Source organism: Panthera leo, chromosome F2 (assembly GCF_018350215.1).
Source record: "Panthera leo isolate Ple1 chromosome F2, P.leo_Ple1_pat1.1, whole genome shotgun sequence".
In the NCBI taxonomy this organism is placed as follows: domain Eukaryota; kingdom Metazoa; phylum Chordata; class Mammalia; order Carnivora; family Felidae; genus Panthera; species Panthera leo.
Window position 1 is genome coordinate 81,715,054 of NC_056695.1, and position 13,651 is coordinate 81,728,704.

At 60.5% G+C, this 13,651-nt stretch overlaps 1 protein-coding gene across 1 annotated transcript; it reads right to left on the minus strand.

Moving 5' to 3' along the window:
* Window positions 1–7,868: 7,868 nt before the first annotated feature.
* On the minus strand, window positions 7,869–11,616 carry LY6E (lymphocyte antigen 6 family member E). The gene is made up of 4 exons (XM_042924161.1): window positions 11,515–11,616; window positions 9,541–9,650; window positions 8,993–9,112; window positions 7,869–8,837 (listed from the first exon to the last, which is right to left on the minus strand). Exons 2-4 carry the CDS (start codon window positions 9,590–9,592, stop codon window positions 8,617–8,619), a joined length of 393 nt encoding a protein of 130 aa, XP_042780095.1. The 5' UTR covers window positions 9,593–9,650; window positions 11,515–11,616; the 3' UTR covers window positions 7,869–8,616.
* Window positions 11,617–13,651: the final 2,035 nt, after the last annotated feature.

The window sequence follows — 13,651 nt, forward strand, 5'->3', positions numbered from 1 at the left end:
CAGAGTCAAGTCTTATACCCACTACCCCACTCTTCTCCCTCTTCCTTCCCCTGCAGCCTATACCCTCCATTCAGTAATTACAGCCATCTTGTTATAAACTGAGCATTTCCTTGCGGGAGCGGCCCGCAAGGACCCTCTCCTTCACTCGTCTTAAGGACCTTGGGATGGCACAATGGTCTCATTCCCATTTGGGGAGGGGAAGACTGCGGACCAGGACAGTTACAGTGTGTGGCCGATGCAACTGCGTGTACCTGGATTTGAAACGGGGGCTTCTTGGGGCGCCTGGTGGGCTCAGTCAGCGTAGCACGTGACTCTTGATTTTGGGGTTGTGAGCTCGAGCCCCACACTGGGTGCAGAGATTACTTAAAAATAAAGTCTTTTTAGAAAAGGAAAGAAAGGGGGTCTTGTCAGACTCTCCTGATGGCACCAGCCGCTCCGGACCCCGTGCGCTCACTGTGAGCTGCCCCCGCCTATGTCCCTCCAGAGGGTGGTGCTCACCCCTCCCCGAGCTCTGGCAGAGCCCGTGTTCTCCCCGCAAGATGTGGGCTGTTAGTGCTGCCTGGGCTGGGGGAGACAGAGCTGGCGGTCCGGGGCGAGCCCGGGTCCTGCCCTGCCCTCCCACGCCACAGCCTCACAGTCCTGGGCCCGGCTCGACCCCCGGCAGTCTCGAAAGCCTGCCAGACGCCTCTCCCTCCACCTGTGAGGGGAAGCCCTGTGACCATCACCGCCCTGTGGGCGCACACGTGGGCTCAGACGAGGAAGCCACTCGAATGTAGAGCCTGTGGTCGCTTTCTGGAGAGAGCACCACAAAGCCCTGAGGTGGGGAATGTATGAGCCGGGGGAGGTCCTGGTCACAAGGAGCCCAGCCCCTCAGTCTTCACAGCATCTCTGGGGACGCCCACCAGCCAGATGGAGGGGCAACTCTCCAGGACTCAAAAGCAATAGTAGGTCCAGTGACACCTCTGGGTGAATCAGGAAAAGGCAGAGGGGTGTGGGCAGGTCGGGGCTGGAAGCAGAACTGGGTGCTGGGGGCTTCTGGCAAGGCTTTTCCTCTGTGTGCCCTGTCTTCCCCCTCTGGGCAGCAGGTCAGGTCACAGCCCTCAGGATGGCAGCTAGGGTTCTGGGGGACCGGGGCACCCAGAGCGAGGACGTCCATTGGCTCAAGGGCCAAGCCAGCAGGAACAGAGGCGGCAGCCAGAGGAGAGGGTCCTCATGGCCAGCAAGGCAGGTGGGCCAGTCGTGTCCCTGCCCGCCCCGGGGGCAGGCTGTCTGTGGCCTGGATCAGGCCAGCTCATCTTTGGAGGGCCTCCCTCCAGCTGCGACTGGGCGGGGCGGTCCCAGCCCTCACTCCTTCCTGACTCTCTCCATCCAAGCCTGAGGTGAGGTCAGAGCAAGAAACACTTCAGCCACAGCTGCCCAGGCCCTCCCTTCCCCGACCCCCTCACAGGCCTGCTCCTCCACCCCTCCCTTCACCCGGCAGGCATCCAAAACCCGAGGGAGAGTGGGACCCCGCTCGCCACCTGGGGTGTGAAGTCTGCAGCATCACCATAACAAACAGCCCTGGCCGGCCTGAGACACAGAGACCCAGGCTCGCAAGGCCGAGAAGCTGCAGGGGCGGGGCGGGGCGCAGGCGCGCGCTGAGGCCTCTCCCTGGCGGGTGGACAGCGTCCCCTCCCCGTGTCCTCACGTGGTCGCCCCCCCCAACCCCCGTGCGTGTCTGCGTCCTGGCCTCCCCTTTTTGTGGGGACACCAGCCTGGATCAGGGCCCCCGGTGCCCTCCTTTACCTCAGTCACCTCCGCAAAGGCCCACCTCTGAGCACAGTCACCCTGCAGCCCTGGGGGTGGGACTCGGGTGTGGCTCCGGGGACAGGAGACGGCAAACATGGGACACGGATGTTTGATGGCAGCTCTGTTTGTAACGTCCCCCCAGGTGGCAACACTCCAGACGCCCTTCACCAGGTGGGGGTTAAACAGCATGCCGCGGACCCACATCGGGAAGCGGCTCCGCAGGAAAAGAACTGTGTCATGGGGGGCGGTTCTCCGGGGCGGCAGGCTGCGTGGAAAAAGCCACAGGCTCTGTGATTCCATTTCAGTAACACTGCCCTGCACCCCACGCTCACAGCAGTGTTATGCAATAGCCAAGACATGGGGGCCCCGGCGCTTCCCAGGATGGACGAATGAATAAAGAGCATGCGGTGTATGCTGGGGAGGCGGGGGGTGTTAACTGGGCCACGAAGAAGGGGAGCCTGCCATCGGTGAAGCGCGCGTGGGCCCGCTGACACAAGTCTGAGGACAGATGCTGTCAAACACCGCGCGCTCTCACTTGTATGTGGAATCTGAACCAAGAGGAGGAAGAGAGACGAGAAAAACCAAACTCGTGGAAAAGGTGCTCGGCTCTGTGGTTCCCGAGGCGGGGCTGGGGGAGGGGAGCGCGGCCTCAGGCGCCGAAGGTCAGGTGCGCGGCCCCCTGGGACGGGAGCGAGCCGACCGGGGGCAGAGGCGCGCCCGCCCCGCCAGGAGGAGACACTGGTACCCGGGAGCCCGCGCGGCCGGCGCTCGGCGGCACTTGTGAGTCAGGCCCGCACACCTGACGCCCGCGCCGCCTGCGCGTCAACCGCGTCCCCATAAAGCGGCTAGGAATACGCGACACTGGAAAACACGCCAACCACCGCGCCCAAAGTGACCCGTTTGCGGGGACGACGAACCGCCGAGAAGCTGCAGGGGCGGGGCGGGGCGGGGCGGGGCGCGCGCGCGCGCTGCACGGCGGCAGGGGCGAGGCCGGGCGGGTCACGCCGCGGGTCCTCGTGCACCAAGTCCTCTCCGGGCTCCGCAGCCTCCTGGGACTGCGGTCAAGTCAGAGTAAAACTTTCACAAGAAACAACAAAAATCCGAGCTTCCTGTGTTCTATTTTTCCTGGCAATGTTTTTTATTAGCTCTGGATGAATGATTTACCTCTATCACTTTAAATGTTCAAATTTTTCTATTAAAGGTGAGAGCCAAATCGTTGTGTCATGTCTTAAACCTCTGTCGATACTGTCGTCGTCTGTTTGGGCTGCGGTGACAAAACACTACAGTTTGGGTGGCTTATGCACGCCCCCCCCCCCCCACCCCCCTGGACTCTGAGGTCAGGCCACCCCCAAGTTCAGGGCCGGGCCACCTTCCGAGCTCAGACCCCCCTTCTGGAGGCGTCGGCACCTGGCCAAGGGCTCAGGGGGCCCTCTGCAACCTCTTTAAAAAGGACAGGAGTCCCCTCCTTGTGTGTCTGTCACTCTTAGGGCTCAGGCGCCCCCCTCCCCTACCCCCCTGCAGACCCCGCCTCCTAACACTTCCGCTGGAGGGTCAGGCTCCGGACCCCTAGGGGATTGGCAGGAGACATTCAGACCACAGCCTGCGGCTTCTTCCCATTGCTGTATTGCTGTTTCCCCCTCTTTTTACCCTGACTGGTCTCACCAGCGTTACACGCGTTGCCAGTGTTTCCCAATAAATCACTATTTTTGGTAAGCCTGATTCCTGCATCCACGGCCTCTGTATCCTTCAGGTCTGCTCTTTACTTATTTTTCCTTCCTCTTTCCTATCTTCCTCCTTTCTTTCTCCTTTATTCTATTTTGGGGGATTTATTTTGCCTTCTTTCTATAACTTCTTTCGATGTATGCTCCATTCATTAATGCTGACTCTTTTCTTGTTTTTAATACATGAAGGTAAACCCATAAGTTCTAAGCGTGGATCAGCTATTTCCATGGGTTCTGATATATAGTATATCTGTTACCATTTCGTTAAGGTGTGATATGATGCCCGTTTTGATTTCTTCTGTGACCCATGAGTTATTTATAAGGCATATCTATCATTTTCAGACACAGAATTTTCTGTATTCTTGTTAATAGTTTAAAGCACAATTGCATTGTGATTGGAGAACCTAGTTGGTATGATGTTTCGTCTTTTGATCATGTAATTATATAAGATTTATCGTTTTTTAAAAGATTTCATGAGTTGCCTTGATGCTCTGTTTTGCTCCAAACTATGTAGTCTCAGGTTCAAGTGTCTCTGTGGACAGCACATGTTGGGTATTTTCAGAACTACTCAGACAACCTCTGTGCTTTCACTGGATCATTAAATCCATTTACATTTGATAAAATTACGGAGACACATGTGGGTTTTAATCCACCATATTACTGTGATTTTTTTTATGATCCCTCCTTGATGGATCTATGTTCCTTTTTTCTCTTTCTCTCTTTGCCTCTTTTCTTGGTGATTTTGGGTCTTTTTCAATTTTCCCTTTACTAGTTTGGAAGTTGAGATTCTCTTTCCAAGTGTGCGGTGCTGTTCTGGAGGTGACACGCATGGAGATGTCACAGACAGGAGGGACCCTCTCTGCACCCCCCTGGGCTCACTGTGCTGATGGGTTCTGCACAGCACTGACGATGTCGTGACTTTCAATTCTCCCCGTATAGACCTGTCTCCCATACGACACACTTATTAATCTTTTTACAAAATCAGTGTTCATTTAGACTTACCAGTGTCTTCCTCATTCCTGGGTCCAGGACTTACAAGTGGTATTTTCCTTCTGGCCCAGGAACATTTCTTACACTTTCTTCTAGTGCAAGGTGAGGAACTCTTGGTTTCGTTTGTCTGGCAATGGCTTTCTTTCAACTTTATTCTGATATTTTGCTGCACAGAGAAATCTGGGTTACCATCTAGGTCCTTTATTCTGCTTCCATAGTTGCTGTCAAGAACTCAGGTGTTATTCTCAGTGTGACTCCTTGGTAGGTGATCTTTTTCTCCAGCCCACTGAGAGATGCCAAGGACGGGGTGCGGGGGAGGAGGTGCAGTGTCCCACCGGCCTGGACCACGGGCACCCCTGGAGGAGCACAGTGGGAGGAAGCCAGAGGACAGGCAGGATCCCCTCCACCTCCCAGGCCAGCAGGTGCAGACCCAGCAGCCAGGGAGGGGCAGCCCAGGGGGCAGGGGCCAGGCACACCCATGCACTCCCCAGAGAGACCCCCTCTGTGGGTAGATGCAGGAAATCCGGGGTCAGAAGACAAAGCTGAATTTGGCTACCCAGAAACAGGGTGGGGAGGGGCATCCCCAGGCACCTGGGCGCTGAGACTGGGGAGCCTGGGCTCCTGGCCAGAGCGGTGCCTGGCCCGACAGCCCTCACAGGGCTCCTGGCTGCAGCCTGGACAGATGCCAGGGCCCAGGAGAGTCTGGGGCAGGGCCACCCAGCAAGGTTCCTTTCCCCAGCCCCGCCCCTCCCCACCCTACCTTCCCCTAGCCTGCAGGAAATGGAAACTCAGAGCTCCAGGCTCCTCCCCGCCCTCCTCACCCAGCCCCACCCTACCTCTCTTTGCTCCCACACTCAGCCTGCCCCTCACCAGCCTCCCACCTCCCCAGGCAGGAGCAGCAGGAACCAGGGGAGCCACCAGCTTCTGACCCCAGCCCTACAGGGACTTGGTCCTTCGACCCAGAGCAGAAGGAGTGCTGGGCCTGAGGGCTATCTACCCAGGAGGGCAAGTGGCTCCAATACCCAGCCCAGGGTATAATACTCTTACCAGGAACAGAGCACAGGGCACACAGATATCCCACCACTGCCCCCAGCGTCCAGTCCTGACCACGGTTTTCAGGTTTCAAGTCCACTTGCCAGCTCCCTCTTGCCCACCCCACCACTGCCCACCTATCTCAACTCAGCATCTAGCTACTCCAGCAAGGTGGCCTGATTTACTGTTGAGTGAGCAACCCAGCGAACAGATTCTACCTGGGGACTCAGAGCTCCGGGGAATCGTCATCTGTGACAACAGTTGCCAGTGTTTCTGGGGGACATTCTGATTTCAAGCTCCTTGAATTCTTTTTCTTGTTTTAAATTTTTTTATTTTTATTTATTTTTTTTAAACATTTATTCATTTTTTGAGAGAGACAGAGAGCAAGTAGGGGAAGGGCAGAGAGACTGGGAGACACAGAATCCAAAGCAGACTCCAGGCTCTGGAGAGAGCACAGAGCCCGATGCGAGGCTCGAACTCACAAACCATGATATCGTGACCTGAGCCGAAGTCAGACGCTTAACCGACTGAGCCACCCAAGAGCCCCTAATTTCTTATTTTTTAAGTAATGTCTACCCCCAACATGGGGCTCAAACTCACAACCCCGAGATCGAGAGTCACATGCTCTACCGACAAAGCCAGCCAGGTGCCCCTTCTTTTATTTTTAATGCCAGTCTGACCCACTCAGGTGAATCACATACTCCCTGCCCACTGAATCTCAATCAGGCTGCCCTGATGGGCTTCTAGATCCTTCTGCAAGGCACTGGTTGGGACTGGGTCTTCTTCCTCTTGTTGCCCCACTGGGGCAGATCCCTCCTCCTGCCCTACTTGTCTGGGGCTATCCCTCCCTTGGGCGCAATCACCGCATTACCACTTGGCTGTGCATGTAGGCTGGCTGTCCCTTTCAGCGGCCATGATGACGAGGACACATTTGTGCATTTCAGTGCCCATGGCCGATCTCAGGGATCCCTGGAGATAGGCCAGAATCCTGAGTCCCCACACTGACCACTGTCCCACCCTGCCGGACAGTGTTCCTTGGACTCTGGACACGGGCACAGCAGGGTTCTGGCCAGCCTCGGGGCAACCTGGGTGGGGAGGCGGGTGTGAGACGCGAAGTGAAGGGACTCCATGTTAGAAAGGCTCCATGTCCGTTTCTTTTCGGCCCCAGTTACTCATGCATCTGAGTAAAAGAAGCCATTCCCACTCCAAGGGAGAAGCAAGAAAACTAATCATTCTGAGTTTCGTCCTAGCCCCCAAACACCTGATAACGTCTGAAAGAACAGGATCCCAAACACATTCCAGGACATTAGCTTGGAACAAACCTGGGATGACACCAGCCATCAATACCCCCACCTTCAGAACTCTTGGAATAACACCCGTCGTTCACCTGACACTGGCCTCTGATGGGACTCGACCCTGGATCCCCGAAGGAACACACACCCTGGACCCCTTTCCAATACGAACCCCTGACTCCCCGTGACGAGGAGACTCCCTCTCCTTCCCGAGTCCCTGAGCCCCCGGCCACTCCATCCCTCAGTTCCTCCCGGCTCCCGCTCCCGTTTGATTTCTATCCTGCATGAAACCTAGGACCCTCTCAGCTGGTCCCTCAGGGCCCCTCTGGGTCCTCAGACCCGGCCTGTCACATCGAGCGGACTCTGACCTGCCTCTCAGGGGCGTCCTGACCTGGCTTCAAGCCACCCCCCTCCCCAGCCCCATCAAAGAAGCCCCAGGGTGTGACCATAGACCCTTCCCCAGGAGCAGACCCCGCAGACCCCAAACACATGGCCGGCAGAGGGTGAGTGAGCACGGGGCAGGGTGGCCAGGGGCTTCAGGAACAGGTGTCTTGCTCACCCACTCACCAGGCCCCTGCCTGCCCAGCCAGGTTCTCCTGTGCCCACCTCGACCCGACCAGCCCTGGTATCCCATCCCCAAGTCCCAGAGACCCAGGTGCCGGTGCCCACCCCACGTGCCTGCTCCTACAGGCCCTCACCTTCCCTGTCCAGACCCATTCCTCCCTCTGGAGGGTGCTGCCTTCCTCCCAGAACCAGACTGACCTCCCTCCCTGCTTCTTGTCCTGACCTGTCCCGACCTGTCCCGCCGGAGGATCAACTTCCCACATGGCCCTGCCTCGCCCAGCACAGGAAGAAGTGGAGGACGTGGGGTGGCCGTTCCCTTCTCAGCCTGGAGGGCAGCCAGCTGTGAACTTGGGAGAGCCCTCTCCCTGCCGTGCACCTCAGGGTGGGGCCATCCGGCAGGGAGCCCCCCACACTAGGACCCTGCTGGGAGGGGGACTCCCAGACGAGCAGCCACAGGCTGTCACACCCAGGGCAGGAAGGGTTGGGAACACGCGTTTATTTGAGGCACCAAGGCAGCAGGCAGACTCCAGTATGGGGTGGAGGGAGAGGGTGGGGGCCGCGGCTGGAGTTGGGGGTGGGAACCGATTCCTGGGTCCAGCAGTCAAGCCCAGATGCACTGGAACCCCGTCTTCCAAAAGGCTACCCTTAAAGTGGGGCGTAGAAATGCCAGAGAAAATAAGTTCTGGTGTGGACTCGGGGAGCTCGGCGGCTGCTAATGCCGGACGCCTGGCACTTATCCCACACACACACGGGCCCGGACACGGCCACACACTCGCACACACACCACAGGGGCACCCGGCACACGCGTCCACACAGCTGAGTTTACACAGTCACCTGTGGCAACAGCACGCTTGCCCTTCTGGGACGCAGTGGCAGAGAGCACATCTTCCACACCACCTGGGGGCAGACACAGCCTGGACGGGGCAGGGCCTGGGGCTGACGTGTGCCTCCTAGAGTGTCCCCAGGACTCAGTTCTGACTCTGGGACCCTCAGGCTCCAACCCTCATCCCTTCCCAGGTTCCCCGAGGAAGGTCACGTCACTGCCTGAGAAGTGAGGGCAGCCGGCCCCTCTTAGGGCAGGTGCAGGCCTGGGGGCCTGACCAGGGGGGGACCGAGGGCGGGGAGGGCTGGGAGAACTGGGATCAAGCAGGGTGACGAGTCAAAGGAAGAGGGGCCGGGCCTTCCTTCCTGAGCTGGGGGAGTCTGGGCCGGCTGTAGGGTCCCAGCGGTCAGGGCCCAAGCCGCTGCAGGGCGGACAGCAAACTGAGCAGGAGCCCGAGGCCCAACACGGCGGCACTGGCCCTCAGTCCCCCGCCGGCCGTGCTGATGTTGCACAGGAAATTCTGGCAGCAATAGGTGCCCACAGACGCCACGCCGAGGTTGATGCTGGGGCTGGGGCAGATCGGGGAGCAGCCCTTGTTCAGGGTATGGCCGAAGTCCACCAGGTTCCCTAGGCAGGAAGACAAGGCTGTGAGGGTAAGGGCAGAGGGCAAAGGCCCAGGAAGCGGGGAGAGGCCGGCCGCCGGCACTCACGGATGCCGGCGGAGGCAGGCACCGGGGCTCACCGATGCCCAGATCCCGGCAGAGGCAGGTACCGGCACTCACCGATGCCGGCGGAGGCAGATACGGTCACGCAGTAGTTGTCCGAGTCCGAGCAGATGGTTGGTTTTAGGCAGTAGAAATTACTGTTCTGATTTGTGCAAGAGAAGCACACCAGGGAGTGAGCTGCAGAAGAAGGGGGGCATGCTGTAGGTGACACCTGTCTCAAGCCAGGGAACCTTCCCTTCCAGTCCTGAGCCAACACCAACACCCAATCATTTGCAGATACTAACAGAGCAATGATCACATTCCAGACTCTGGCTGGAGACCCAAAAAGACAATGAATGACTGGGGACCCCGATCCTGAAAGGACTCCAGGGCCACCCAAGTGCACAGTGATGAGTGTGTTGGGGGCAGAACCCAGGCCTCCAGGGGGAGCAGGAAGCATGACCCCCCGCTTTGCTGGGGGAGAGGCCCCGCTAGGCCTCCTAGAACGGGTCCCACGGGAACTGGCCTGAAGGACCCCTGGGCACTGCTCAGGAGAGAAGGTGGAGAGAGAGTCGGGGAGGAAGGCCCAGCTCACTCACAGGCCTGGGGCCCCAAGGGCATCTCACCTTGCTCCACACCCAGAAGGGCAGCCAGCAGCACGGGCAGGAAGACCTTCATACTGGAGAAGACAGGTGTCCCGTCTGGGGTCTCACAAAGGCAAAGAAAGTGGCCCTGCCTGGAAAGACATCTGGTTGGAGGACCCGGGCTGCGTGCCCCACGCCTCCTTCCTCCCAGTGGAGCCAGAGCCCCTGGCCCTGGAGCCAGGCTGCCCCCATTGTGCAGATGGCAGGGGGGGCCTGCCAGCTTCCAGCAGCAGAGCCAGCACACAAAGGGTCTTTCTGTTCCACTCCTGACCCACCCCTCACTCGGTGCACAGTCCTCCTGGTTGGGACCCCCCCCCCCCCCCCCCCCGCCCAAGCCTGTGCTGCTTGCGGATGGGGCCAGCTGAGGGAGCTCATTAGTCTCAGGACCAAACAGAAAGGGAGGCCAAAAGAGTGGCCCCCTGGTCGTGGTCCTGGGGGAGAGGACATAGTGGCCAGCGATATTAGCCAGGCTGCATCCAGAACCTTCCATGAGCCAGCTCCATTCCTGACACGGGGTCTCAGGGGCTGGGTGGGTGCACGAGGCACACTTAGCTGAGCCCCCACCTCCAGCCGCTTCTGTGCTGAGGGCGCGGGGTGCTTTCCATTCTGTGTGTTATTCAGTGCTGAAGTCAGCGAGCCCAGGAGTGTCTGTCCTTCCCCCATTCTGTGCCCAAAAAACAGGCTCAGGAGTCTGTGGGGGCTGCCCGGTGCCTACACCAGGACCCTCTTGTGGGCAGGGACCAGTGGCAGTGGGTGGAGAAAGCACTCGGAAGGTGACCAGCTGGCGTTCTGGCTCTCGGTTCTGCAGGAGGCATGGTGGGGGAGGAGCTGCCTGGTGCCTTCTGCTGGGGACAGCCATGGGCGGGGGATGGGCATTCTAGGCCTGGGAGCTGGTTCCCAGGCACTGGGAGGAAGGAGAATATCAGAGAGAGAACAGCACCCCCCCCCTCCCCCCAGCCTAGTCCTGGGTCTGGGCTGACATCTCGGGGTCAGGGACAGGAGCTGCAAATGCCCAGAAACGGTGTCATGCCCAGCGGGGGCTTGATCCCAGATCCAGACAGTTCAGGGAGGAAGGAGCCTCCCTCGTTTCCTCTTCTAGAAAGTAGGGTTTGGGCATGGAGAAGCCCTGAGCTGTTCTCAAGGAAGCTCTGGAATGCCCGGCCACCGTCCCCACTGTCCACTGCCAGGCACCCAATCAAACAGGCCCCACTGGGCTGAGTCCAGGCACTGGCTGGAGTGGATGGCAATTAGCAGGGTCCAGCAAAAGGAGCCCTGAGAGTGACCAGTGGGCTTCTGGGACAGCGCCATCTGGGACCCAGACTGCCTCCCCCAGGCTCATGGGCTGATTTCTGACAAAGCCAGGCATCCCGTGACTGGGGGCCAGCAGAGAAGTAAGAGCTAGTCCTCGCCCCCAGCGACGGGAAGGGGTCAGGTGGATCAGCGTGGGGGGCGGAGGCTCCTGGGCACCTCACACGCTTGCATAATCTTTGGCAGACAAGAAGCTTTCACGCCTCCCCTGGGTAGGCTCCAGTTCCAGGGGTCCCCCCGGGGAGGCCAGTGCATTCTCCCCATCCCACCGGCCCGCCAAGATCCCAGCCCCCTTCCCAAGTCAGGAAGGCTGCCCCTCCCCAGTCCCCTCGGGAGCGATGGTGGGGAACCTGGAGCTGGGTGACGGGCCCCATGCCCGCGCAGCTCTGGGTCACCCAGCCAGGAAGGGCGCCGGGTGGCGGTGTGCGCCCGCTCCAGCCCGGATCTCGGGGGATATTCGGGAAGACTGGGGGAGGGGAGTGGAGGCTCAGCCCCCTGGCACTGGGCCCACCCCTAAGCCCCGACTCCCGGCCTCCCCCGGACCCTCCGGCGTCTCCCCCGGCACCCTGCTCGCTCCCCCTACGCCCTGCCGGGCGCCGAAGGGGTCATCCCTGCTTCCCCGCCGGGATCCGGGCCCCGCCGACTCACGCGGGGCAGACGCAGGTCCACGGCCTCGCCGAGCTGCCCGAGCCTGGCGCCCAATCGCACGACACTCCCGGACTCCCGGCAGCCGAGCGGGCGGGGAACGGCGGGCGGAGTCGGCGCTCCGGCGGGCGGGGGGCGCAGGGGCGGGCAGGGGGCGGAGTCGCCGCTCCTTCGGGCGGGGGGCGGAGTTATCTTTCCGGCGGGCTGGGGGCGCGCGGGGGGCGGAGTCGACGCTCCAGTGGGCGGGGCGGGGGCGGAGCCGGCGCTCGTGCGGGCGTGGGGAGCTCGGTGGGCGCGCGGGGGTCGCGGTCGGCCTTCCCGCGGGCTGGGGGTGGGCGCGGAGGCTGGTCGGGGTCCGCGTGCTTGCTGGAGGCGCGGGGGACGCGCGCGCAGCGGGAGAGTCAGAGTTCCCGCAACCGGGCGGGGCTGGCGCGCCCCCACCCGGACTCCGAGCCCTGGCCCAGGGAGGTGTCGCTGGCCCGCTGGACGCAGGCCGCTGGACATCGCGGGGCAGCCGGGCGACGCTCCGCGAGCGTGTGTGGGCGGGGGCGGCCCCTCTCCGGGAAGGCTCGCGTGGCTTCTGCCCAGTGCGGTGGGAGCGTTTCCGACCCTGGGGCCGGCTGAGGGCGGCGAGGAGGCAGGGACCTTGCCCCTGGCACGTCGCGCCCTCTGCTCCGGGCTGCCTGTGGTCCTCGGCTCCCGGCCTCGCCTCGGGGCTGAGCCGTGAGCTCTCCCGTGGGTTGGGGAGGGAGGTCGGAGGGGGGCAGTGGTGGCGGGCCACAGGGATCCCCGGCGACGGTCCATCTTTGCTCGTTCTGGACCCCTTTTTCCTCTGGGCGCAGGGCCGCTTCTTATGTGGCTGCGCCCCCCTGGGCCAAGACACTCCGCCAGGATGCTCTCAGGCCCCCAGCTCACTCTGCAGCCGGGTGGGGCGGGTGGGGGGGGTCCGTTCCCAAAGCCAGCCTGATCTGACCTCCCGGCCTGAGCCTAGGGGGCCGTTAGAACAAAGCCTGATGGCAAAGCCTTTCATGGGTCCTCTCAGTAGATAGTCCCTGGCTGGACCTGCACCACCCGCTCTGGGCAGCACCCCCCCACCCCCCGCCGTGTCCCTGCATCCTGCCTGCCATTGGCCAGGGAGGGAGACCACGCACAGCCCACGGGGAGCTGAAGATGCTGTGTTTTGCCCACAGGCCAGGGCTGCCTGGCCCTCCTCGCCTCCTCCCTTTGCCGGTTTCTTCCTCTTCTTGTAGAGACCTGCAGTTTGCTGAGTCTCTGCCACCTTCTTGTTTTTGAAATATACTTCACACATTCACAACACACTTCCGGTGGGGAGCTATGGCGCCTGGCCTTGTCTCTCAGCCTTTCTCGGTGGCACCTGGGTGACAGTGGAAGAGGGCCCCAGAGGAAGAGGCTTCTTAACTTTATAGTTGGGGAGGGGTGGGGGAGGGAGCTGAGACAGAATGGCAGAGTGGCTGGGATGGAGCTGGATGGGAATAGGGACCCTATAATGGCACCGGACACGTGGGAAAGGTCTGGGGGTGCATTAGGCACCATGTGACCATGTGAGTGTGCAGGGCGGGGATATGAGTGGATGTGTGGCTGGTGTGTATGAGTATGCATGTAAGTGTGTGTGTGTGTGTGTGTGTGTGTATGTGTGTGTGTTTGTCTTCACAGTGTCAGGATCAGGGTCAGACCTTGCCTGGTTTTCTGTAACATCCAGATGACGTGGGAGAGATCAATTTGGGAAGACTTTGGGGGCTCTTTCCTTGGAGGCTGAAGGTGGGGCTCTGTGTGTGTCACAAAATGTCCCCAGCCAAGGAGTGGTGGCATCTGTGGGGTTCCATGTTCCCCAGGGACATGCAGTAGGTTCCTCTTCTGGATCTGACCTCTGGAGGGCAGGATGGGGGCCTTGGTGGCACCTTCTCATCCTTTCCCCATGCAGCACCTTGCTGGTATCTTAGTCTCAGCTTTGGGCTTATCCTGGAAGGGGGAGTGTGAAGTTCCTCTGGCACGCAGGGCCCGTTCCCACCTTCCTGGAAGGGAAATGGATGAATCTCGGTCCCCACAGGAGGCATACACGTTATCTTGGCCCTGCCCATCCGTTTGGGCATGGGCCACTTCCTTGTTGATTCCCTCCAGC

Bases quoted from the DNA above. Each gene is read 5' to 3' on its own strand.
- LY6E (XM_042924161.1), bottom strand. From the start codon at position 9,592: ATGAAGGTCTTCCTGCCCGTGCTGCTGGCTGCCCTTCTGGGTGTGGAG. The intron at 9,113-9,540 runs GTGAGATGCCCT...CTTCTTCTGCAG, and splicing joins CCTTCTGGGTGTGGAGCAAG to CTCACTCCCTGGTGTGCTTC. The intron at 8,838-8,992 runs GTGAGTGCCGGT...CTTCCTGCCTAG, and splicing joins ATCTGCCTCCGCCGGCATCG to GGAACCTGGTGGACTTCGGC.